The 27,972-nt window shown below is 42.9% G+C and overlaps 1 protein-coding gene across 1 annotated transcript; it reads right to left on the minus strand.

Moving 5' to 3' along the window:
* Positions 1 to 535: 535 nt before the first annotated feature.
* Positions 536 to 20,444, minus strand: KDM8 (lysine demethylase 8). The gene is made up of 9 exons (XM_073648152.1): positions 20,298 to 20,444; positions 18,182 to 18,701; positions 17,032 to 17,114; positions 16,617 to 16,777; positions 8,869 to 9,001; positions 8,057 to 8,104; positions 5,794 to 5,943; positions 2,051 to 2,143; positions 536 to 1,967 (listed from the first exon to the last, which is right to left on the minus strand). Exons 1-9 carry the CDS (start codon positions 20,442 to 20,444, stop codon positions 1,803 to 1,805), a joined length of 1,500 nt encoding a protein of 499 aa, XP_073504253.1. The 3' UTR covers positions 536 to 1,802.
* Positions 20,445 to 27,972: the final 7,528 nt, after the last annotated feature.

The following is a 27,972-nucleotide window of genomic DNA, read 5'->3' on the forward strand; positions in this document are numbered from 1 at the left end:
CTTTCCAAGGACAGGAAACCATTAATGAGATATAAAAAAAAAAAAAAAGGTGGCGCCTTTCTATCTCACAAGTTTCCTGTCGTTAGAGGTCTATCCTCTCTTGCAGGTGCGGTCTTCGGTGAAACAAAAAAAAAAGAAATGTCACCATTATTTCCTGGGTTGTGCTTTTACAGTGCTCATTGTGTGGTCAAAATGACTCTGCAACATGATTTTTCAGGTCAGTAAAATTGTAGCGTTAACAAATTTTTTTGCGTTGTGAGCAGAAATTCGTAGAACTTTTATTATTGTTTACCCTGCAGGTAGCCGCCAACACAGTGTTTGGGTGGGAGCAATGGGTACGCAGCACATGGATAATAATTTATGTGCCATTGTCACAGCAACATTTAAATGGTTAAAAAGCAGCGATATGAGCTGGCTCCCATTGCTGCACGCACCCAACATGCATGCAGCAAGCTCGGCTCCTGAGCCCCCTCTTGTAAAAAAAAAAATACTTCTTGCTGTATAATTTTCTATCAAGGACTTCTATACCATGATATTCTTATAAAAAAAATGTATCGATTTATTCTTGGATTGTCCATTAAAAAGAATAATTGCAGAAGGTACATACAATAGTTAAATAGTTAAAAGTAATTGTCCATTTGTCCATAATTAGCTTAATAGTTGAGATTCGCCAATCTTTTCCTGGGATCCTGGATGGTAGATTGCGTCTGTCTGTGTCCAGCACATGTGTCAGGATGACACCATGTGTCCGGGTAAAGAACGTGTCTCCTTGGGCCTACATCAGCAGCTGGTTTACACACAGACCCTCGTCCTGTGTCCTGTGGAATGACAAAACCTCCCTGTCTCTAACATGAGTTTTTATTGCACCTGTTATTCTACGTATGGTAGTGAACTAAAAATACACACACAAATAGCGCATGTCATCTAGAAACGATGGCTGATGCAATCTTATGTATAGTACAGAACTCAGAATTAAGAATAAAATGAATATCCATAATTAATATTTAACAACTCTATACACTGTGGTAAGACCGACTCACTCTGCTGCCCATAGAGGTAGACACAGGAACACTGTCTCTTTAAATCTTCCTGCTCGTTTACTAAGAGTACTGCATAAACCACGGCAAGGTTAGCAAAAACAAATACGGCCTTCCCGGCAAAACAAAACATAAACGTATGGCATAGTCCTTGTGCGTCAAGAACAAAACAACCCAAGGTTTAGCTTTCCTTCACATGACAATACAGCTCCAGAGCTTCACCTCCAGACCCACCCACACAAACTGCTCTAGAAAGCTGGGTATTTATCCTCTGAACTCCTCCCTCCCTAGAGCTGTGCAATCAGCCTAGCACTAAACATGGCTGATTAACCCCTCTCGGTAATTTGTGTGCTGTATCATTTTTTCCAAGGTTTATATTACCAAAGCTAACAACCTCAGTGCTACACATCTCCCCTCTAGTACTTTGCCAGTGACTTTCTCCCAAAACCCACACCTATTTGTATGTCACAAGTAGTTAACAGGCTAAATCTAAAATTTCTGATGCAGATCCTCTTTTACAATACCTATCAGATTTGCCATAGTTAAGTGTGTGATGTATTAACCTACCCCTAGGCCTCATTCAGGCAGGAGCATTGTACCCAAGTTTTACTGTCCTGCTTTTATTCCGCTTAGGCAAACTCACTGTGATCTTATCAGCCTGAATATCTGCATTTACGATACACAGGAACAGAATATGTGACCTCAAGAAGATAAAGGTGTGGGGGTCAGTTATTAAATTAAATGCACAGATTGGAAAGTTCATGGTCAAGACCACCAAAAGCTGACAGAAAAACTGATATCCAGAGCCTTCACATAATGCCACCATTGCACTGGGATGAACAGGATCTGCCCCGGGCACAGGATACATTCCTGATAAGCTGCTTGGGCAAAGTCAGGGAACTTGTCTGTGTCCGGGTTGTCAATGTCCACCTGAGAGGGAGAAAAGGCCGTGATCAGAGCTGTGATATATAACTAAAGTCAATGGGGAGGAGGAGAAGGAGAGGGTCACCTACCTGGCTGGTGTTATGGAGAAGGGAGCTATCAAAGGGGTATAGACACTCCGTCTCACTCACCGGGTATAAGCGGAGATACTTCCTTCCTACAATCTACAGCACAGAAAAAATATATATATGATTATAAGAACATGGTGGCGTCCTCCTAATTGAACATTTATTAAAAAAAATATATATTTTTTTTTTTTGTAAGGGGTGCGGATGGAGTCTACTTATATATTTTTTTAAATAAAACTATTAAAACTTAAACCATATTTTTTTTTTCTTCATAGGGAACTTTATGCATGGCCTAATACACAGATGCTTATGGCAGAGCTGGGGGACATCGTTAGGCCTCCGGCTACCATAGGAAAGCATTATTCCATTGTGATTCGAGAGCTGATGGGCTGACACACTCTTGGTCATACACAATAGATGCCGCCTCTTCTGATTGCAGCATATAGTGGGGTTCAATGACTGTAGATCAGCTTTTTATTATCTCTGCTTAGCGCCTAAGGGAGCAGACAGCTGCATTACTTGTGCAAGGTTCGCATCAATCCTCAGACTGGTCGTCGGCTCTCCTGACCTGAGTGACAGCATGTATTTCTATGCAGGTCAGGAGTGACGACGACCAGTCCGAGGATTGCGATGCGAGTAATACGACCTTAATTGACGCTATATCAGAAGTCATTTTCTCAAAGAAATTCATTGAAAAAAAAAAAATACGATAGTCATCAAGGGTTAAACCCCATAACACATTTAAAGGGGTTGTCCACCATTAGACAACCCCTTTAAATGTGCCTAGCGAAAAAATTTGTAGCCTACAGCAAGCTCATAACATTATTTATGCCACATGAGTGCTGCAGCCCATCAGTAGCCACTGATGGGCTGCAGCTTTATCATTTCTGTCAGGTTGAATAGTGAAGACTGCAGCCCGTCAGCTGCATAAATAATGGCACAAGAACGCCAGGAGCAGAGGAGCGACGTCAGTTTGGAAGGAAAGTACCGTATTTGCCGGCGTATAAGACGACCCCCCCAACATTTCCACTCAACATTTCCACTCAAAATATAGAGTTTGTTATATATTCACCCCCTTCCATATAATGCCCCATGCAGGATGTCACCCCCCCATATTATGCTCCATGCAGGATGTCAACCCCACCATATAATGCCCCATGCCTCCATACATTATAAAAATAAAAAAAAACACACACAATACTCACCTCACTCCTCCTCACCTGCTGTCGCTGCTCAGCTCCGGACTCTAGCGTCTTCCCGCTCTGCGCTGCCTGTGACAGCTCAGGGGAGGGCGCGGTGGAAAGACGTCACCGCACCCTCTGACCTGAGACGTCACAGGGAGCGCACAGCAGGAAGACAGCGGATCTGCAGAGGCACGGGGAGAGGTAAGTATCCGGCTGCCGGGGCCCTGAGCAATTGGGAGGGAGCGGGCACTGACACCGCTCTCCTCCGCCTATAGCCCGGCGGGGTGCCCGACCGCCAGTGGGCCCCCCCCCCGCCTGCTCAGGGCCCTGGCATATAAGTCGACTCCCCCCACTTGGAGGCCTGTTTTTCAGGGCAAAAAAGTCGGCAAATACGGTATGTTTTTTTTAATTGCCCTTAAAGGGGTTGTCCATTAGTAGACGACCCCTGTAAGATGACCACACACAAACTGACATTTTTGGCTCACGTGACAATCAGGCTCCTATTTGCACTGCATGTGGCCATATTTGGACTAGAAACACAGCATCTCATTAGGTAGTGCACAGGAGTGGTGTAAACACAACTTGCATTAAAGGGGTTGTCTCATAACACACGTTATTGGTCATAAATGTCTGATAAAACAAGTCCCACCTCTGGGACTTCATCCTCTGATCCCTCATTATCACTGATGCCCAACCTGCAGTGACAGGAGAGGTGGCCACGAATCTACAACTCCTGGCAAAAATTATGGAATCACCGGGCTCAGAGGATGTTCATTCAGTTGTTTAATGTTGCTGGAAAAAAAAGCAGATCACAGATATGGCACAAAACTAAAGTAATTTCAAATGGCAACTTTATGGCTTTAAGAAACACTAAAAGAAATCAAGATTAAAAATGTGGTACTCAGTAAGGGTAATTTTTTTTTCAGACCAAGCAGAGGGAAAAAAAAAATTATGGAATCACCCTGTAAATTTTCATTTCCAAAACTAACACCTGCATCAAATTAGATCTGCTGGTTAGTCTGCATCTAAAAAGGAGTGATCACACCTTGGAGAGCTGTTGCAACAAGTGGACTGACATGAATCATGGCTCCAACACGAGAGATGTCAATTGAAACAAAGGAGAGGATTATCAAACTCTTAAAAGAAGGTAAATCATCACGCAATGTTGCAAAAGATGTTGGTTGTTCACAGTCAGCTGTGTCTAAAATCTGGACCAAATACAAACAACATGGGAAGGTTGTTAAAGGCAAACATACTGGTAGACCAAGGAAGACAAAGCGTCAAGACCAGAAACTTAAAGCAATATGTCTCCAAAACAGGAAATGCACAAAACAAATGAGGAACGAATGGGAGGAAACTGGAGTCAATGTCTGTGATCGAACTGTAAGAAACCGCCTAAAGGAAATGGGATTTACATACAGAAAAGCTAAACATAAGCCATCATTAACACCTAAACAGAAAAAACAAGGTTACAATGGGCTAAGGAAAAGCAATCGTGGACTGTGTATAAAAGTCATTCAGTGATGAATCGAGAATCTGCATTGGGCAAGGTGATGATGCTGGAACTTTTGTTTGGTGCCGTTCCAATGAGATTTATAAAGATGACTGCATGAAGAGAACATGGAAATTTCCACAGTCATTGATTATATGAGGCTGCATGTCAGGTAAAGGCACTGGGGAGATGGCTGTCATTACATCTTCAATAAATGCCCAAGTTTACATTGATATTTTGGACAGTTTTCTTATCCCATCAATTGAAAGGATGTTTGGGGATGATGACATCATTTTTCAAGATGATCATGCATCCTGCCATAGAGCAAAAACTGTGAAAACATTCCTTGAAAGAAGACTCATAAGGTCAATGTCATGGCCTGCAAATAGTCCGGATCTCAATCCAATTGAAAATCTTTGGTGGAAGTTGAAGACAATGGTCCATGACAAGGCTCCAACCTGCAAAGCTGATCTGGCAACAGCAATCAGAGAAAGTTGTAGCCAGATTGATGAAGAGTACTGTTTATCACTCATTAAGTCCATGCCTCAGAGACTGCAAGCTGTTATTAAAGCCAGAGGTGGTGCAACAAAATACTAGCGATGTATTGGAGTGTTCTTTTGTGTGTTTGTTTTTCATGATTCCATAATTTTTTCCTCAGAATTGAGCGATTCCATCATTTTTTCCCTCTGCTTGGTCTGAAAAAAAATTACCCTTACCGAGTACCACATTTTTTATCTTGATTTCTTTAAGTGTTTCTTAAAGCCCTAAAGTTGCCATTTGAAATGACTTTAGTTTTGTGCCATGTCTGTGATCTGCTTTTTTTCAACAACATTAAACAACTGAATGAACATCCTCTGAGCCCGGTGATTCCATAATTTTTGCCAGGGGTTGTACTAGATCTCTTCCCAGGAGAAAAGTACAGAGAATGCCAGAGGCTTCTCCACCAAGAGACCTGCTAACAAGGGGCTATGGAAGCAGTATGAAGGCAAGGCTGGATTTTATATAACATAGAAAGGTCTCCAGGAAATTGGAAAGTCATCAAAAAAGTATGGAAAAAGTTTGGAAGCCACCTGTGCCAGGAAGTTCTGCTGAGGGTCCTGATGAAGAGGAGACACGGTCCCTGCCGGCCCAAACCAAGCGTTAATGGTGATCTCATCTTCATCTCCTTCCCCGAGGCAGCAATAATCCGGAATACTAATATCCTCCTTAAGTTCACGTATCTGTTTGCCGCAAGACACAAGAAGAAGACATAACGTTATCTCACAACTCTCCGTCTGCAATCTGCATTTCATCTCTCCATAGAGATCTGGTCAATCTGGAGATCACTGGTGATGTGATCCAATATCATGGGACTGATCTTCTCTCATATATCTATGCTGCATTTTAATCTTTTAAAAATACACTCTTATGGTTTGTGTTTTCCCATTAAGATGTTATTCGCATCTTCATAGATCGTGCTTAGAAGCACATTTGCAATTTACCATTTATTAAAATTTACAGTCGTTCTTGAGATATTCATATTTTTCTTTATAGTTTGTTGCTTAGGAGACAGACTGTGTTGAAGCTGGCCAGGAGGTAACAGCCCGCTCCCGTGATCCCGGCTAGATATAAATCAGTGCTTACATGCTCAATAGAATGAGCTTGTAAGCACTGCTAAAGTTCTGCTAGCAGTGGTGGACGGTCACCAAGGTAACCAGCTGTAAATGAGAAAAAAAAAAAAAATAATAATTGTGACCATCTTAAGAACAGCTGAAAACTTTAACAATCAGTAAATTGATAGCAAAACACCAGCCCTATCTGACAATAGCTATTAATGAAGATGGGAAAAACTCTTAGGCCACATTCACACGTTCAGTATTATTAGATCAGTATTTGTAAGCCAAAATCAGGAGTGGAACAATCAGAGGAAAAGTAAAATAGAAACACATCACCACTTCTGCATTTTGGCTTACAAATATTGAACATGGCCTTAATGGTATTAAAGGGGTTGTGCAAAGTAGTAAGAAACCATATTTCCGCCTCGAAACAACAAAAAAAAACAAAAAACCTTTATAGAAATTCTCTGGGAAAAACAATAGGGTTCTCTTCACCCATGATCTGGAGTCTTTTACGCCTGCATCGGGGGGCACTGCTGGTGTTGTGCTGTCTCACCAACAGGTCTCGTGCACCTGACCTATTGATTAGAATAGGATGCCTGCGTGGAACCTGGCAAGTTGCCCATTGGAAGTGAGAAACTGCAGATAACCCCTTTATGTTGGTATGTTGGCCAACATAAAGGGGTTAATGGCCTTCAACTCGATCTCGAGCCTGCTCATCACTTTTCCTTTAAATCACTTAAGTAAATTTAGCCAAGCCATACCCACATTATTTGGAGTTTTGTGGCTAATATCTGGTGTGTAGAACCCTACTTTAGTTGGGTCCTACTTTCTGGCGACCCACTAGGGTGATCCCTCAGCACATCTGGTACTGACAAGAGCTCAAATTTGAATCAGGTACAATTCTTTATGAACATTTCCCATTAAGTCTTTGGACAATTTCAGTAAGGGGCTTATCTGACGGAAGATATTGCTCCCGATCCCGGCTCTGCACTTATGCGTTTGTTTCGCCATAGGCAGAGCTTCCTCAGTCCCTTTGTCAGTGACATGTATAGAGGGGGCTGGCTGTCTGGCTCAGTTCAATAGCTAAGCCAAACCTGCCCTCTCTATCAGGGCTGATGCAGACAAGGGAAGAGGCCGTTGCAGCTAATAAAAGGAGGACCACAACCAGCCCCCTTCATACAGGTCACTGACAGAGGGGCAGGATGCTCTCTGCCTGAACAGAATGAATGTGGTGGTGTAAAGCCCGACACCAGAAGGGGGTCTAATATAGGACTTGAGAAACTATACAAGTTCATTTTGTTAAACAGTAAATAGTTTTCTTCTCGTCAGACAACCCCCTTAAAATTTTAAAATCACAAAATTAAGAGACTTCAGTTGCCTTTAACCCAAAATCTGCCTTCTTCTACTTACCAACTTTCTAGGGAACGTTATGCAAGTGGATAAAAGGGTTGTCCAGTATTAGAAAAACATGGTTGTCTTTTTTTTTTTTACAAAAAGCGCCACCCCTGTCCTACAGGTTGTGTGTGGTATTGCAGCTCTGCATTAATGATGGAGCTGGGCTGTAGACGGAGTGGTGCTGGGTTTGGCAGAAGACAAACATGTTTTTCTAATCCTTAACAACCCATTTAACTATGAAACAGCGATTGCTCCCCTGTCCCTGCCGTCATGTGGTCCTGTCTGCGGGGACTTGGACATCTCCCATATTAGGATATTAAATACAATTAAATCCAATTACCTGTTCAAACAGTTGATGCTGAGCGAGGTATCCCCTGCGGGCCGGCTCCTGCGAGCAGACAGCAATGAATCAGAGAGAACAATTACAGAACAGACCGGTCACACATCCATTATTGTATCTGCTCCGGGGTTTGCAGTGGAAATAAAACTTAAGGCCAAGTTCCCACAATGAGCTTTTTGGTGACTTTTTGATGTTGCAGATTTTATGCAGAGTTTCTTCCCCCCATTAAGTAAAATATCATACTTGCATTTTTTCAAAAACTCACCAAAAACTCATAGTGGGAACGTAGCCTAACCCCTTCATGACCGGGTGATTTTTGCCCATTTGTTATTTTTTCCTCCCCTTGTTCCAAATTTTTTTTTTCCCTGTCAAAGCCATAGGAATGCAGGTTGTTTTGCAGGAAGAAATATCGTTTTGTTCACTATAGAATAAAGGTACTGAAAAACAAGAAAAAAAAAAAACAAAAAACAAAATGAGGTGAAAGAAAAACAAACCCGCAATTCTGCCATTCTGTCTTCTCCTTTTCTAGTGAGAATTAATGAAGCAATAAGGATTGCAGACTTAAAACTTAATGCAGTTTTATTAACGAAAGGTTAAGACTAAAATATATAAAAATGACTTTCAGGACCGGTAATTTGATAATGACTGTCCTGTCCTCAGGATAGACCATCAATAGCCAAGCCCTAGAAAAGTCAAGGCACCTCCTGCTTTAACCAGAACTTCTTCTGGTGCACAGGGTGTTAGATGGATCAGGGTCAATAGCCCGTCAGTGTATGATCTCTTGGATCACACCTATACGCTCTGTTACCTACCTGATCCAGAATATAGTTATCGATGAATTCATTGACAGTCATCAGACTCTGAGACCATTCTGCGTCAGTGTATCTGGAGCCCAGCTCCACGGGTACAGTCCGACAACCAGCCACCTTCCGGATGTACTCTACACTGTGTGGGTATAAAACACAATAAAAGTGAGCCAGACTTCTACTGATGCAGTCTAGGATTATATTTACTGTGATTTTATTCAGTATTTTTATGCAAATGCTGCCAGGACTCCTAAAAAAAAGCCTATGAGTCCTGCTATCCCCGCCCACACAGAGTGATTGACAGCCCTACGTATACACAGTCAAGCAATGTGGGCAGGGAAAGCAGGACTCACTGTTCACATGAAAAAGTATATTCAGGCATCAATGTCTTAAACCCATTACCAAACCCCTCAGGGTCCAGGTCATTTTTAGTATTTGTTTTTTTGGGGGACAAGTTGCAGCTTTGAATGTCACCATCCAATTTACCATATTATGTACTGAAGAAAAAAAAAATCTGAATTGTGAATTATGCACAAAACTAGCAATTTCATTGCTTTCAGAGTTTTAATGTTGCTCCTTGTGCAGTAAGTGACCTGGCAACAGGATTCTTCTGATCAGTTTGGTTACAAGGATCCCAAATGTACATAGTTTTAAGATCGCAATTTTAAAGAAAAATTAAGAATTTTGCAAATAAAAATTAGCTTTGCGTCACCATTTTCTGAGACCCATACGGTTTTCATTTTTTTATTTCCTTTGCGTGGTGTTTATTGACTATTATCATTTAGAACATTTTCATTGCTTTTTATTTCATTTTTTGGAGAGGGAGACATGATGACCAAAAAAAAGAAAAATTCTGGCATTCAGATTAATTTTAAATTTTTTTGGTTTACTTTATAGGCTGATTAATTTTATATTTTCACAATCACTCTCGGCGATAACGAATATGTACTGTATTTTTCGGATTATAGGAAACACTTCCCCCCCCCCCCCCAAATTTGGGAGGACATGGGGGTGAGTCTTATAATCCGAAGGTATGTTACCTGGAGGGCGGCACCGGTGTCACAGCAGGAGCCAGGGTCACGGATTCAGGAGGTCGGCCGTGGCAGGAGGAGTGGGGCAATGCGGCGGGCCCTGTCCTCTCAGAAGATGTCGGCGCCAGTGAGCAGAGGTCCCCCTCTCCCATTACATAGCCCTGGGGGGTGCTTCAACTCCAGAGATCTCAATCTGCGAATGCGCCACCTCTGGAGGCCATTTTCCCCGAAGCCTACCGCAGAAATATATATGGTAGAGGGGACCTCCGCTCACTGATGCCGACGTCTTCTGAGAGGATGGGGCCCGCAGCATCGCCCCACTCCCCCTGCTGCCGCCACCGACCTCCTGAAGCAGCGACCCTGGCTCTTGTGACCCCGATCCACTGCTACTGACCCCCACACGTAAACTATCGTTAAAAACAGATAAGGCGCACCACCATTTTATTTAAAAAAAAATTTTTTCTTCCTATTTTCCACCCCAAAATTTGGGGTGCCTTTTATAATCCAGTGCATCTTATAAAACGCAAAGTAAGGAATTAGTCCTACCGGTAATTGTATTTCCAGGAGTCCATCATGACAGCACGACGGGAGGTTGTCCTCGTCCTCTAGGGACAGGAAACACATGAGAGGTTAAAAGCCTCCACTCCCCCCTTTCCACCACATCCTCAGTGCTTTTCCCAATCACCACACCAGGATGGATAAATTTTATTCTGCTTTATTGAATTCTCTTTACACAAATGTTCTGGGTTGCCATATGTATAAGGAATTCTAGGAGTAAATGTGATAGTGCTGTCATGATAGACTCCTGGAAATACAATTACCGGTAGGACTAATTCCTTATTTACCCAGGACATTCCTCATGACAGCACGACGGGAGTAATACCAGTCTTCATTGAAAATAACTTTATACTAGCTTCCTCCTGAGGTTCGAAGGGACTCTTACACAGGGATGTCAAAAATACATTAAGGTCCCATGGGGGTATTAGCTTCCTTCTCGTAGGTTTCAATCTAGTGACTGCCTTTGCAAATCTTGTTACCCAAGGTTGATCTGCCAGAGGGTAATCCAGAAAGGCGCTAAGAGCTGAAATCTGTACTTTAAGCGTGCTGGGTCTTAAACCGCTCTCGAAACCCTGTTGAAGGAATTCGAGGATGTTTGGAATATCTGGTTCAGAGACGGTCTCCAGACTTTTTCCCACATAAGAGCAGTATTTTCTCAAAACTTTGGTGTAGATGGTACAGGTGATAAGCTTATGACTGGCTTGCATGGTGGAAATTACTCTGACAGACACTTAGGATCTGCCTTTCAGGATCCATGCTAAGTGCTGTCAACTGTAAGAACAGCACGTTCCGATATTCTAGAGGACCATGGGTCAACAGATCGCCTCTCTCTGTTAGGAAAAACGATCCTTTCATGGCCATGTGGCCGAATAGTGGGAACCTGCTTCTCTTGGGCCACCAAGGGGCTATCAGCATCACTGTGGCTCCCTCTTTCTGAATCTTCCTTAAAACTCTGGTGTAAAGATCTGAGGTTGTGGGTTGTAAGTAATCACCTAGGCAGGTTAACGATGCAACAATATTTTATTGATCACAGCCATGGTAATAAAGCAGTTCCAGTTAAATGGCCAAAATACAGTTCTCTCAGTCCTCAAGTTCCCAATCTGGGTTCAGTAGTTCCACTGGCTTTGTATAAGGCCATACTCACTGTCTCCCAACTTTTGGTTGGCCCACAGATTTCGTATCTCCAGCCAGTATAGTCTGTAGCCACAGTCCATGATCCTCTAGATGGCAGATAAAATGATGAAAGCACAGGTATCCAGTAGCAGCAGTCCTTTTAAGAAAGTGTAAATCCAAACAACATAATCCATAATGGTAACATGTTTATCCATTTATCCTTCCAAGTCCACGGTCTCCATCCTCTTCCTTCAATCCTTCCACACAACCCTTTCTAAAACATGTCTCTCCTTTCTACCACTGGGATCAGTCCCCTCCCAGGTCAGAAGTGATCACACTCTCCCTCTTAAACATTCACTGTTCGCTAAAACAATGAAGAATATTCTAGAAGCCTTCATCTGAGACTGCATGTAAGACCCCCTGAGGTGACGGCTCCACTGTGTCTACAATCTACACACACATTATGAGATTATTGGCTGTTGGAACAATGGACTCCTGAGATAAAAGATGAGATTAAGCAGAACTATATAAAACATAACAAGTAAATCACTAATCATACACAATAATAATATTGACAAAAATAGTGGTCCGTTGCTGGAAAAGTATAGTCTTTAGGAAGTGGGCAGCTCCGCACATCTGGAAATTAGAGGAAAGGGGTGGGGGATACAAGCATATAGCAGGGCTTCGCCCCAGTTCTGGGCTAAAGCGTCTATCCCGTTGGAAGTATCCTCTGGGTCTAGAGAGAATTTTTTTTCCACTTTTGCATTCTTGCGGGTAGCAAAGAGGTCTATTGACTGGACGCCCCAGCGATGAGCGAGTTGATGGAATAAGTCCTGATTTAGTTCCCATTCGGATGATGAGACTGTTTTCTTGCTGAGGAAGTCTGCCACTAAGTTGTCTGACCCTTCGAGGTGGACTGCTGTTATGGAAAGAATGGTCATCTCCGCCCATCGAAATATTTGTTTGGCTAGGCACTGTAGGACCATTCCTCTTGGGCCTCCTTGGTGCCAAATGAAGGAGACCGTTGTTACATTGTCTGAATAAATTTTTACATTTTCACTTTGAGGATATGTTGAAATTTCTGGAGTACTTTCCAAACTGCCTTCAACCCTCTGTAGTTAGAGGATTGAGTCACAATCATAAATAAAAGAAAGTTTTTTTTCCTCCTGCTCACCTGTCCCTTTGTGCCTGGCCACAATCCCAAAAAGAGTCCAATTCAATACGAAAAAAATCCAGCACCAAAGCGATATGTTCCAACGCTTTATTCCAAAAAATTCTTAGATGTAAAAACACAGGCAAACATTTTGGAGGTGGAGGGCTTGATACAGCAAGGTCCCAGAACACTGGTTTACGCGTTTCAGGGCTATATGTGAACCTTAATCACATTTAGCCCTGAAACGCGTAAACCAGTGTCCTGGGACCTTGCTGTATCAAGCCCTCCACCTCCAAAATGTTTGCCTGTGTTTTTACATCTAAGAATTTTTTGGAATAAAGCTTTATAACATATCGCTTTGGCGCCGGATTTTTTCGTATGGAGTTGGAGGATTGCCTGCTTTCTTTTGGGGTCCATGTCCCCTGTATGTACCGACCTTCTTCCCCACCCCAACCTAGCTGACTGGCATCCGTGGTAACTTGTAATTGCGAAGACTGTGTCCAGGATATTCCTCTCTGTAGGTTGATCCGAGATGTCCACCAGTTTAGGGAAGACTTTAGCTCCGAGTAAACTTTCACCTGTTTTTCCAGACCTGATTGAAGTCTGTTCCAGCTGCTCAGGACCACCTGTTGTAGATCTCTTGAATGTGCTTGAGCCCATTGAACACTCGGTATACAGGATGTCATGAGTCCTAGAATCCTCATGGCATACCTCACAGATACTGCCCCTTCCTTCTGGAATAAACAAATCCTTCTCTGGATATCTTCCATTTTGTTTATAGGAAGAGAGGATCTTCATTGCTGCGAATATAGAAGAACTCCCAAGAACACCTTTCGCATTTCTGGATGTAGACTGGACTTTTGACAATTTATACCCCAACCGAGGTTGTCTAGAAGCTGAATGGTCCAGGATAGATGTTGATTGAGGAGGGGTACCGAATCAGCTAGCAAAAGTAGATAGTCTAGATACGGTATTATATTTACACCTTCTTTTCTTAGGGCTGCTGCCACTTCCATCATTAACTTCGTGAAAATATGGGGGGCAGCAGGTAGGCCGAAAGGCAGGCAGTGGAACTGAAAGTGATGAATCTTCCTTTGGTATATTAATGCGAACCTCAGGAAGGCATGGCAGGATGGATGAATAGGTACATGGTAATATGCATCTGTTAAATCTACAGTACACATTACTGAGTTCTGTTTTATTAATGGAATGATAGTTCTTGTAGTTTCCATCTTGAATCTTTTGTAGTCTATACCCTGATTCAGGGGTTTCAGGTTTATGATCGTCCGAAAGGGGAGAGGGGAGTAGTGACCCTGTCCTATTTCCAAGGGTGGAACTGGCCAGGCGACCACTGCCTGTAATAAATTCCTGACGTCTTTCTGAAGCGGCTGGAGTCTGGGGAACGGTGTGCCGGTATTTGTGAGGCGGGGGCTGTATAAACTCTATTTTGTAATCCGTTTTTATTGTTCTTAATATCCATGGGTTTTTGGTTATGGTTTGCCAACCCGTGGAAAAGAACCAGAGTCCCGTCCCCCCCACACACACTGGTATGGCGTCAGGGCCTTTTTGATGAATCTGAAAGTGAATCGGGTTGATCTACCTTTACCTCCCTTGGAATAACTCAACCTTCCAGTTTTACCCTTCCCCTTGTAATCCTGGTTCTGGGATACTCTGGATTTACGAAAGGAGTGATACTTTTTGTTTCTTTCCTCCGGAAACCCTTTCTTTTCATCTGAGGCTCTTTCCAAGATCTTATCTAGGACTGGACCAAACACATTGAACAGAGTTTATTCTTAGAATGGGAGTCTGCTGACCAGGATTTTAGCCATATAGCACGTCTTGCCGAATTGGATAACATGCTATCTCTAGCTGAGAATCTGACTGACTCTGCAGATGCAGCTGCTATAAACAGGGCAGCTGATTTTAATATGGGAAGATTATCTAGGATGACCTCCCGAGAAGTATTGGTTTTAATTAGTGACGACAGCTTATCAATCCAAAAGGGACATAGATCTTGCTACTGAGGTTGCGGCTATATTGGTCTTAACTGCTACTGAGGTTTCCCCAGCTTCTTCTCAGGAGCCCATCGGCCTTCCGGTCCATAGAATTTTTAAGGCAAGATGAATCCTCAAAAGGAATTGGGGTCTTTTTTGCTACCCTGGCCATAGGTATGTCAATTTTAGGGACTTCATCCCAAACTTTCACTTCCTCTGGGCTAAAGGGTAGGCGAGCCCTGAACTCTCTTGGAATGGTGAGATGTTTTTCTGCATCTTCCCACTCTTCCAAGATCATGGATTCCAAATGTTCATTGATTGGGAACACTCTTTTACTCTTGATTCTTAGACCCCTAAACATCTCGCCTTGTGTGGTATGTGGGATCTGAGTATCCTCAATCCCCATAGTATTCCTTACAGCCCTAACCAATTCATCTGTATTTTCGGATGAAAAGAGATCTCTTCCGATCCTCAGAAGGGGCCTGTGGGGACATTTCTCCTGTCTGTAGACCTTGACCAGAGTCATAAGAAAAATCTTCGGCATCAGAAGATTCCTCCATCTCCCATCTAGCCCTTTTGTGACGGGACGGTTCCTGTACTGACTGAGGTGGTATGAGGCTGGAGATTGAACTCTGAACTTCCTCACGGATCATAGATTGTCTGTCTGCCATAAGGGTGCATTGTTCCTCCTTGTGGACCTTCGCTATACACTCTGCACAAAGTTGTTTCTTGTGTGCTTCCAGCAAACGGCTATTGCATGTAGGGAATCTCTTAGGTTTTTTTACGGGCTGTTGTGCCTGATTCCAATGTGCCACTTTCCTGTGAATATTTTAAAGAGAATAGGAGTGTTTTCAGTGTAAATCACTCGATCTGACATTAGGGAATAGCTCCATGTACTTACGCTGCCCAGGGACTCTGATTGTGCCTCTGCCCGTGGATTAGAATCCATTGTTTGGAAGAAAAAGGTGGGACACAGCACACAGAAGAATAAGCACCCTTTATAAGGTCTTACCTTTCCCTGGATGTCGGATGCCGCAATGAGCTTCCCCTGTGTTCCACTGGAACGCACGCCGCGCAGTCCTGAGCCGCAGGACCCGGAAATGCGTTCCAGGCTGGAATGCATCCGCGTCATCGCTAGCCGCCGACCCGGAAGTGCGCCCTCCAATGGAGCGCATGCGCTGGACTGCTGTAGAGGAGTGTAGCGTGGTGCCGAGAGCCCTCCTGAGAGGGAGGCGGTGGCGTCAGGAGCTACGTCCCGCTCTAACAGGCTAAAGGACCTCTTTAGTGAGGTTTCGGCCCGAAGCTGCTTGATAGCAGGAAGGGGAGAGATGATTCCCCCCTGATCCCACTGGGCTCTCAGGAATGAATCTTCACGCCAATGCGCTCCTCTATGCATCTGTCCTGCTGGGGACAGGAAAAACACTGAGGGTGTGGCGGAGAGGGGGGAGGGTTTAAACTCATGTGTTTCCTGTCCCTAGAGGATGAGAAGGACAACCTCCCATCGTGCTGTCATGAGGGACGTCCTGGGGAAATACAGTATATTTTTAAAAACATTTGTTATCTATTCCCACTTTTTAGTCTCTTTAAACCTGCAATAATTTGATTGTTTGTACTATATACATTGCAATACACAGAGAAATTACTGGTCTTCTATGAAGCTCCGCCATAGACAGGGCGTCCTAGGAAACCGAAGATGGCAGCGATAAAGGCTTTCAGGACTGCGGGTAGGTAGAATGGAGACGATAAGGTCACTCACGCAGTTAGGAACCATTTAAACGAGACTTTCAGAAATTAAAGGAGCATCTAAATGGTTAACAGCAGCATTCGGAGCAAGTTAGCCAACACCTTGTACAGAGCAGTCTACGCTGCTGAGCCAGCTCCATACACCCTGATGTACCATCTTACCTCCATTTCTTCATGCATGGCCAGTGATCAATGACCCCATCCAATATTACAGCTTTCTGGGGAATCAGGTAATTCTGCCTGAAGTGTTCCAGCGAGGGGCAGCGGACTGTAGGAATTGTGGTATCGGCACACAGGACCGGATTGAGCGTACGAGGTATTTTCTGCACAGAGAAATAACCACAAGGCTATTACACCATCATTTTCTATAGAACACACATTGGACCTCATTTATTAGAACAGTCTTTGTTGCCCATAGCAACCAATCAGAACTCAGCTTTCATTTTTTTTTTTTTACACTGCTCTAGAAAAATCAAAGCCAATATGTGATTGGTCGGTAGGGGCAACAAAGGCAGATTTAATTAACGTTGTCCAATATATCTCAGATAAAAGATGTCAGCTCTCTAAGAAAAGCTACCTCTGGGATGTGGCCGTTTGGTTCAATTTCTGCCTCATTTCCTTCAGTATCTCTCAGACGCTTTTGTCTTCTGTGGGTCAGGACTGAAGGAGAAGAAAGAAATATCAGCACCGGAAAAACAGACGAAAGGTTTCAGCAAGATGGATCACAGAGTTAAAGTTTAAGTTAAACTAGCAAACTCAAAAAAAAAAGTTTTACTATTCAGCCCAAAAAAAAAGCAACTGTATGCATGAGATTTCTGAATCTGAGATGTCATAGCTTTGGCTGGTACTGTAAAACGCAGCTTTAAATTTGCATAAAAACTTTAGAGTGTAAACATAGCCTTACAGTTTCAGTCGCTGCACTCGCCCCTGCCCAAAAATTAAAAACTGTATGTACCCCAAATTAGCACCCATGAAAAGTTACAGCACGCCATGCAAAATGCAAGCAGTTATACAGCTCCATCGATAGAAAGAAAAGTTACTGGTCAGAAAATAATGACTCAATCCAAACTTAAAGTCAAGAGTTCTCTTTTTTTTTTTAAATAAGTGGAAAAAAAAATATTTAGACATATAAGGCCCGTATTGCCATAGTCACACGGACCTGGAGAATCATTATTTTACTGCACAATGAATGTTGTAAAAATAAAACGGTGCAATTGTTTGTTTTTTCTCTCTACCATTTCATCGCACTTGGATTTTTTTTCCTTTTGCTGTGTCAAATAACACTACAATTTGTCCTGCAAAAAAAACAAAAAGAAACCACAAGCCCTCATACAGTTGTGTTGACAAAAAAAAAAAATGAAAAAAAAAAGAAATGGCTCTTGGGAAGATGTCCTTAATCCTATCACCAGCATTTATGACATAATGACACGGTACACACCACCTATAAGAAAAATGACTGGCTACTGAGAACTCAAGTTGCAAAGGCTCCAACTTAACAGTATTCAATTCCCTATTGACCACGCTATGTAAAGAGTTTGCACTCCCCATTGATCCATATGGTAAAAGTGCCTGCTCTGGGGCTTACGTTCTTCAAATGGAAAAGGCTTCCAGAGACGGGACCCTCATTTAACAGGAATACCTCTTTAGAAAGGCTTTTCCATCTGAGTAAGTGATGTCCTTCTGCTAGTTGCTTGCCACCGACTCCACGTTATCCATGAAAGAATTACCTGTCGTACACTTTGGAGGCCCCACCGAGAGCTTGGAGAGCGGAGCACTCAATATTTGGATTATTTTACTGATCACATTGTCCATGATCTCAGCTCCCAGGAGCAATGACATGTCACACACCCGCAGAACCTCATCCTTATTAAATACCAGCTCCGCACAATCTCCGACCACCTTAAACAGGCAGCCATAAGAATACGCAATCCTCCAGTCCCGGGACACGTCCCTCCAGTTACATCCATTCAGCTTCTCCCAGCTGTAGTCCATAATCATTTCCCCCAGGCATCTACATCGGCCCAGATCACATGTATAGACACAGGCTGCCGCTTCCTTCATACACAGGACAATGGCCCCGTCCACCTCCGGGCCCAACTGATGCGGAAACTCCTCGAGACTAGGAGGCAACAGGGATTGGATCTGGGACCACACTGAGCTCTGCATTTGTTCGTCCGGGTTTATTCTTCTATCCTGCGCGCTCTTCATTATCTCATACTGATTCCACCAGTCACATAATGGGTTCCACTGTAAAAAGAAACAAAAAATATTCACCAATATGAACTTCGCGGCAGATGTCCGGACATTTAAGGCTCATTAAATCTCCTTCGCAACAAATCACACACCAGTGTAACGTTGACATAATAAAATGTACTAAGGAGGGTGCGGATATAAGGAGCAGGCTCAGGAGCTGAGCCCGCGCCATACATTGTAGATGCCGGTTGTTACATACAGCCGGCATCTGTTACAGTTGCAACTGGAGCTAATTCCGATCACTGCTGTTTAAAAAAATTATCTGTCAGCACAGAATGACTGTCCAAACCAAGGACAGGCGCTTGGTGCTCCCTTGCCGCAGCCAAATATTTAAGGGAACCTTCACACTTACTTGTTTTCCTTCCGATCCTAGGGCGCCAATGGGGGCTTTGACAGCTGAGGGCCTGCTGAACGCCCCAGTCATCTCCATCTTGGTAATTCATATGAGATTGTTATTTGTACTATATATTTTAATACTAAGAGTATTTCAGCGTATAGTACAAGTGATTTAAAGATTGCAAGTATCCAAAAAATAAATGAAAAAAAAAAAAAAAGTTTCCAAAAGTTAAAAAATATATTTATGTATCGGGATCATTGGATCTTTTCCACGGACTCGTTGACTTGCACGGCCGAGTGTGATCCGAATACTGGATGAAGATTGTGCATGTTGCGATTTTTTTTTTCCCCGGACACTCGGTCCCCCGAAAAAAAAAAAAAAAATTGGACATGTGCAGACTAACATTGGTCCTAGTGCGATCCTATGTTTTGTCGGATCGCACTTGGACCAAAAATATGATAGTCTGCCGGAGCCCTTAAAGCACCACTCCAGCAGAGTTTTTTTGCAGTGCTGGAGTGGCGCTTCTAATGTAAGCCCTCTGCGCCCGGTCATATACTCACTCTCCGGCTTCTTCACTGTTATTTGGTGCCGCGGTGCCATCTTGTGCTCAGAACTTCACACTTCCGGCCAGTTAGAAGTTAAGTCACAAGATCTCAATACAAATCTATGACAGCAAAAACGAGGTTCTCATAGACTTGTACTGAAAAGTGACGTCTGCGCCACTCCATGAAACCCTGGAGCAGCCGGCAGGTCACAAACTGCAGGAGACCGAAGGGAGTGACACTGGAAACAAAACGGATGAAGGCGACGGCTGCAAGTGTGTATGAGGCAGGGGAGATACATTTAAAGCACCACTCCAGTGGTGCAATAAGAAAAGAAATGCTGGAGTGGTGCTTTAAGAGCTGCAACGAATGAAAACAGTCAGTATGGATGAGCTCGTGTCAGCAGTCTATAACCTATTTGAAACACTACAAATCGCAGGGCATGCTGAGCAATGTAGTTCTTCTAGCCCCGTGAAACACTCATCAATAACAGTTTTCTAGCATCAATCCAGGTATGTATATCTGCAGTGTGATGACGTCACACCACCTGTATCAGTCAGGATTAATCACCATAGATCGCACTTTTTGCACACGCTCCCATCTGAATGCATCATGCGCAGCTGACTGCAGTGTGGTGCAACTACAACTTCCAGCATGCACGTGGCGGTGAGGACACTCGGGGAGGTACCACAGCGTGCGCAGAGCCATTACCTGCTGATAGATCCAGCATAGACAGACCAGAGATGAGAGCGCTTCCTCTGCGGTAACGCAGCGGCCACACAGAGCCGCCTCATGTGCCCGCCGCCCCTTTCCTATGTACAGGTCAGTCCCGGCCAGTGACGTCATTCCTAACCTCATTTGTTATTGGCCAGGCGGAGTCGGCTTCTGATTGGATAAGGCGAGTCATCTGACATAGTGAGCAGTTCCGTGCGGCGGCGGCGGAGGCAGGCGGTTCTGTTCACTCCTGTGGACTGGAGAACGCGGTTCTGTCGCGTTAGTATTTCCTGAGGGAGCAAAAATATTCTGTCACAATTCAATTAAAAAGCAAAAATTCCTCAACATTCGTATAAAACAACCATTGTTAACCCTCTCTTTCCCTTCCAAGAGCTGACACTTTTTTTTTTTTATTCTTCCAAACCAAACCTGTATATTTATAAATGTTTTTCATAGTTTTGTGGTAAAAAAAAATAATTAAAAACATAGTAATTTCTTTTGTCTGTGTCACCATCTTCTAAGATCTATAACGTTTTCATTTTGTGCACACAGTGCGTTTTTTTTGTGTTTTTTTTTTCCTCGCAGTAATGGGCCAAAAACGCATTGCAACCCTTATCCCATGATTTCCTATGACATTTTGCAAGTTCTGTGCGCATGATCAGGATTTTTTCTGACTGAAATTCATGTGCAGAAAAAGAAGCAGCATGTCCATTCTTTGTGCTTTTTCGCCTGCGTTTTTTTCCTATGCAATTTTTCCTATACAATGCATGGGAAAAAACGCATGGCAAATCCGCAGGCAAAACCGCATCAAAAAAGCGCATTAAAACGCATCAATTTTTGCTGCCAAGAGGTGCAGAAACGCTGCAGAAATTTTCCTGATCGTGCGCACATAGCCTTAAAAGGATTTCATCCGGCAAAGGTTTGATTGCTTGTGCTATATATTATTGCAGTATGCAGTGAAAATCACGGTCCCCTGTAGCTGGGCTTCACAGGAGTACAAGATGGCGGTGACAAGAGCTGTCAGCAGACCTCCGACCATCATGGCAGCTCCTGCTGTGGGAGGGCCAGTGAATGCCCCAATAGATGCACCTCCAAGATCGGATCGTGACAATGTGAGAGATTTTCCACAAATGAAGGAGGAGAACGTGTAGCAGTTATTACTGAGCAAGCGCCACAAAGTCAGGTCCACAACACATTGATTAAAATAAAGATAAAGTGGCCGACCCCTTTAACCAATGGCGTAACTAGAGTCTGATGGGCCCAAGTGCAAGATTTGGACTGCCCCCCCATCCTGATATATATATATATATATATATATATATATATATATATATATACATACACAGTACAGACCAAAAGTTTGGACACACCTCATTTAAAGATTTTTCTGTATTTTCATGACTATGGAAATTGTACATTCACACTGAAGGCATCAAAACTATGAATTAACACATGTGGAATTATATACAGTGGTGGCCAAAAGTATTGGCACCCCTGCAATTCTGTCAGATAATACTCAGTTTCTTCCTGAAAATGATTGCAATCACAAATTCTTTGGTCTTATTATCTTCATTTAATTTGCTTGCAAGGAAAAAACACAAAAGAGAATGAAGCAAAAATCAAATCATTGATCATTTCACACAAAACTCCAAAAATGGGCCGGACAAAAGTATTGGCACCCTCAGCCTAATACTTGGTTGCACAACTTTTAGCCAAAATAACTGCGAACAACCGCTTCCGGTAACCATCAATGAGTTTCTTACAATGCTCTGCTGGATTTGTAGACCATTGTTCTTTGGCAAACTGCTCCAGGTCCCTGACATTTGAAGGGTGCCTTCTCCAAACTGCCATTTTGAGATCTCTCCACAGGTGTTCTATGGGATTCAGGTCTGGACTCATTGCAGGCCACCTTAGAAGTCTCCAGTGCTTTCTCTCAAACCATTTTATAGTGCTTTTGGAAGTGTGTTTGGGTCATTGTCCTGCTGGAAGACCCATGACCTCTGAGGGAGACCCAGCTTTCTCACACTGGGCCCTACATTATGCTGCAAAATTTGTTGGTAGTCTTCAGACTTCATAATGCCATGCACACGGTCAAGCAGTCCAGAGCCAGAGGCAGCAAAGCAACCCCAAAACATCAGGGAACCTCCGCAATGTTTGACTGTAGGGACTGTGTTCTTTTCTTTGAATGCCTCTTTTTTTTCCTGTACACTCTATGTTGATGCTTTTTCCCAAAAAGCTCTACTTTTGTCTCATCTGACCAGAGAACATTCTTCCAAAATGTTTTAGGCTTTCTCAGGTAAGTTTTGGCAAACTACAGCCTGGCTTTTTTATGTCTCGGGGTAAGAAGTGGGGTCTTCCTGGGTGTCCTACCATACAGTCCCTTTTCATTCAGACGCCGATGTATAGTACGGGTTGACACTGTTGCACCCTCGGACTGCAGGGCAGCTTGAACTTGTTTGGATGTTAGTCGTTCTTTATCCACCGTCTGCACAATCTTCCATTGAAATCTCTCGTCAATTTTTCTTTTCTGTCCTCATCTAGGGAGGTTAGCCACAGTGCCATGGGCTTTAAACTTCTTGAGGACACTGCGCACGGAAGACACAGGAACATTCAGGTCTTTGGAGATGGACTTGTAGCCTTGAGATTGCTCATGCTTCCTCACAATTTGGTTTCTCAAGTCCTCTGACAGTTCTTTGGTCTTCTTTCTTTTCTCCATGCTCAATGTGGTACACACAAGGACACAGGACAGAGGTTGAGTCAACTTTAATCCATGTTAACTGGCTGCAAGTGTGATTTAGTTATTGCCAACACCTGTTAGATGCCACAGGTAAGTTACAGGTGCTGTTAATTACACGAATTAGAGAAGCATCACCTGATTTTTCAAACAGTGCCAATATTTTTGTCCACCCCCTTTTTTAGGTTTGGTGTGGAATTATATCCAATTTGGCTTTAGGACAATTATTTTTGAGTTTTTTCATTGAAGACAAATTAAATGAAGATAATAATACCAAAGAATTTGTGATTGCAATCATTTTCAAGAAGAAACTGAGTATTATCTGACAGAATTGCAGGGGTGCCAATACTTTTGGCCACCACTGTACTTAACAAAAAAGTGTGAAACAACTGATAATATGTCTTATATTCTAGGTTCTTCAAAGTAGCCACCTTTTGCTCTGATGACTGCTTTGCACACTCTTGGCATTCTCTTGATGAGCTTCAAGAGGTAGTCAGCGGAAATGGTTTTCACTTCACAGGTGTGCCCTGTCAGGTTTAATAAGTGGGATTTCTTGCCTTATAAATGGGGTTGGGACCATCACTTGTGTTGTGCAGAAGTCAGGTGGATACACAGCTGATAGTCCTACTGAATAGACTGTTAGAATTTGTATTATGGCAAGAAAAAAGCAGCTAAGTAAAGAAAAACGAGTGGCCATCATTACTTTAAGAAATGACGGTCAGTCAGTGCGAAAAATTGGGAAAACTTTAAAAGTGTCCCCAAGTGCAGTTGCAAAAACCATCAAGCGCTACAAAGAAACTGGCTCACATGAGGACAGCCCCAGGAAAGGAAGACCAAGAGTCACCTCTGCTTCTGAGGATAAGTTTATCCGAGTCACCAGCCTCAGAAATCGCAGGTTAACAGCAGCTCAGATTAGAGACCAGGTCAATGCCACACAGAGTTCTAGCAGCAGACACATCTCTTCAACAACTGTTAAGAGGAGACTTTGTGCAGCAGGCCTTCATGGTAAAATAGCTGCTAGGAAACCACTGCTAAGGACAGGCAACAAGCAGAAGAAACTTGTTTAGGCTAAAGAACACAAGGAATGGACATTAGACCAGTGGAAATCTGTGCTTTGGTCTGATGAGTCCAAATTTGAGATCTTTGGTTCCAACCACCGTGTCTTTGTGCGACGCAGAAAAGGTGAACGGATGGACTCTACATGCCTGGCTCCCACCGTGAAGCATGGAGGAGGAGGTGTGATGGTGTGGGGGGGCTTTGCTGGTGACACTGTTGGGGATTTATTAAAAATTGAAGGCATACTGAACCAGCATGGCTACCACAGCATCTTGCAGCGGCATGCTATTCCATCCGGTTTGCGTTTAGTTGGACCATCATTTATTTTTCAACTGGACAATGACCCCCAAACACACCTCCAGGCTGTGTAAGGGCTATTTGACCAAGAAGGAGAGTGATTGGGTGCTACACCAGATGACCTGGCCTCCACAGTCACCAGACCTGAACCCAGTCGAGATGGTTTGGGGTGAGCTGGACCGCAGAGTGAAGGCAAAAGGGCCAACAAGTGCTAAGCATCTCTGGGAACTCCTTCAAGATTGTTGGAAAACCATTTCCGGTGACTACCTCTTGAAGCTCATCAAGAGAATGCCAAGAGTCTGCAAAGCAGTCATCAAAGCAAAAGCTACTTTGAAGAACCTAGAATATAAGACATATTTTCAGTTGTTTCACACTTTTTTGTTAAGTATATAATTCCACATGTGTTAATTCATAGTTTTGATGCCTTCAGTGTGAATGTACAATTTTCATAGTCATGAAAATACAGAAAAATCTTTAAATGAGAAGGTGTGTCCAAACTTTTGGTCTGTACTGTATGTGCCCCATCCTGGTTTATGTCCCTTATCCTGGTCCTCATCCAGGTATACATATCCCCCTCCTGGTATATATTCCAGATTCTGCCGCTTTTCTTTAATGTATAGAAAAAAATAAACCATTATACTCGCTCTCCCTCCGCTCCCCCGCCGCACGGTGTCCTCTTCTGAAGCCGCCAGCTGACTTCAGAGTGCAAATGACGGGAGCGAATGACGTCACTGCCATGTGCCCCCAGTCACGTGCACGCCGACGTCAGCTGCTGGCCTCTGATTGGCCAGGAGCGTGTATTGCCATGCAAGACCCGACAGGTCTCTGCGCCACAATACAATTGAGCTGAATGTGCTGCCTTTAACTCTTTCCAACACACTTTCTATATTGATCACTTCTTAAAGGAGTTTTTCATTTTTTCAAGAAAGCTGTGTCTTCAGGTGGAGTTTGATGTAAAAACAATAAACTTCTTTATTCTACCTCCACTGGGTCCTGTGCTGAGTCTCCACTTCTGCCACAGTGTCTGTCTGCAGCGCTCATGTCACATCGACAGCGCTGCAGTCAATCGCTGAGCTCACTGATTGGCAGCAGCAATATGGAAGTGATGTCAGTGCATTGAGCAATAACAGACACTGGGGCAGCAGCAGAAACTCAGCGCTGGACCCAGGGAGGATGAGTACTGCTCAGTTTAGGTTTTTACAACAAATTGTGCTTGAGGACACAACTTTCCTGAAAACACAAAATCCCTTTAAGTCTCTTTCAGAACACTTACTCAGTATGCTCTTCAGTCTATGGAAAAACAGATACATTGACTTGGGATTAGATATGATCGAATCTTTTGAAATTCGATTAAGAACCAGGTTTGACAAATTTTACCCAAAAATCTTATTTTTAGAGAATTGATTAAATCTTAATACCGCAAAGCTTCTAACTGCATTTAAAAGATGTGTGTAATACTCTGAGATCCAGTGGCGTAGCGTGAAACTTGTGGGCCCCAATGCAAAATCCCCAACTATCCCTGGTATTTAATATAAATAGTCTTTTACTATGGGACAAAGAGACTTTGGGGCCCTCTGCTGAGGTCTCCTAGGACCGTATCCAACCCTTTTAATGCTCTTTAATACAAACACAGCCTTAGTAATGTTAAAGTGACCTCACTATAGAAAAGGGCCGTAGCTCAGTAGTAACAGGCTATTTAATAACACAGAGAAACTAACAGACTTTTCAAGGTTTTTTTTAAATTAAAAAACGGTACAAAAATTATCCCTCTTAGTCATTTGTAATCAGAGAGGCCATACCATGCGCAACACTGACTCACACTGATGGTGTCTCTGTCAGAGGTAGCATCCTACTGTAGTGACTGAGACTATATGTAACTATATAGGTGCTGGATCTTCCTTTCATTCACTTCCCAGCATGCATGGCTCTCGCTACTCCCCAATATCTTTCCTGCCAGGAGCTGAAATCCTGTCTTTATTACAGTATGCATGTGATAGAGAGGATAACAGGGCCAAAGGGATACAATTGTGCTATGCCAGTCTTGCAGGCGTAGAAGGTGCCAAATTCATTAAGGAGCTCATGCAACTTAATGAATCTAGTGCTTCCTCTAAGTGGTGCATTCCTTTGTGCATCTGCGCCAGAAATGCTACTTTTTGACGTACAGAAGTCTTCAGTTTTGATTAATTTTTTGGTTGGGAGTGGCCACGCTCATGCCCCATTCCCGTCCCACCTATATTCATTTTGGCGGAGCGGATTCAAATTGGCGTGAAGACGGCAAAAGGTAAAACATTTTTGCGCAACTCGGTGTTGCACAAAATTGTTGCAACTATTAAAAGCTTTTACACCACTTTTGTGGCGTAAAAGCTTTAATGCATCGACCCCAAAAACCCTCCCTCCTTACTGTAATCCATCTTGGTGCCTTTTCTGCTAGAGACAGAAGATGCCTGACAACAGTCAGTGGACAGGAAGTTACACAGAAGGAAAACATCTAGTACCCGACACTTTGGAGTGATTATTTGGGGGTAAAACAACATAATTTTTGAATAAAGAAATTTACAGATTATTTACTACATTATCTATCAAGTTGTTTGAAAGGGAACATTGAAACTTTTCTCCAGATGTTGATATAACCCAACACCGTGGATTGCCTCCAATTCAGGTAGTGTTTTTGCATTACAATGTTGACACCCTTCATTTTTTTTTTTTTTTCATAGATCTTTTTCGTAAACTGTTGACACTTGCAGTTGTGTTTATCTATAATCTTGTGGTTTCTTCTCTCATCTCGTTACATATCTTTATGTCACAAAGTTCACATCTTAAAGTGGCAAAAGTCATATCTTGCAAATAACCGCAATTACATGCAAATGTTAAGTAATACAGAAACATATATTTGTGCAAACAAGTTGCTAATAGAATACATTTGACAATTATTATCCTAAAGTGACCAGTAACTTGATTGAAGCAAATAACTTCATATATTAGTAAAATATGATAAAAGTTGTAATACAAAGAGTCAGATCTTGTCTGTAAAGCAGGATTATAACGGCCCGTATACACCGCATACCATCCAGTACTGCAATGTCGTGCTTTCTATAATCACTTCCATCATTAGATTTCCTGCCAACTTAGTTGTCATCTTCATCACTGATTTTTTTTCACATACACATGTATATTCTTTATTCTTGAACATAGAAAAAAACAAAAATAAATCAACAACTGAACTTTTATCAAAGAAGAACAAATATAAAATTTGTTTTCTGAATGTGTCGTGCCTGTACTAAACCAATATGGAACTTGTGGTTTTGTGACCAGAGATTTTGCTGCTATGAGTGTGCACTCATTTGGTATCATCGGCTGTAAGGGAAATTATAACATAAGTCAAGTAACATTAGTTTAAGTTTGCATTCACATGATTGACAATACACAAAGGACATAACCACTATATACTCTTATTACAGGAATTCAGCCAAGTGGGGGTATCCCTGAGGCTGCAGTGGGTGCCACCTCGGGCTGGTGAGCCCGAACTTCAAAGTTTGGGCAGATGGGCCTTTGTGGCCAGCCTGGACTGTGACACTTGTAAATTTC

This window comes from Phyllobates terribilis, unplaced genomic scaffold (genome assembly GCF_046119375.1).
Source record: "Phyllobates terribilis strain yellow unplaced genomic scaffold, ASM4611937v1 Scaffold_9__5_contigs__length_417890890, whole genome shotgun sequence".
Lineage (NCBI taxonomy): Eukaryota > Metazoa > Chordata > Amphibia > Anura > Dendrobatidae > Phyllobates > Phyllobates terribilis.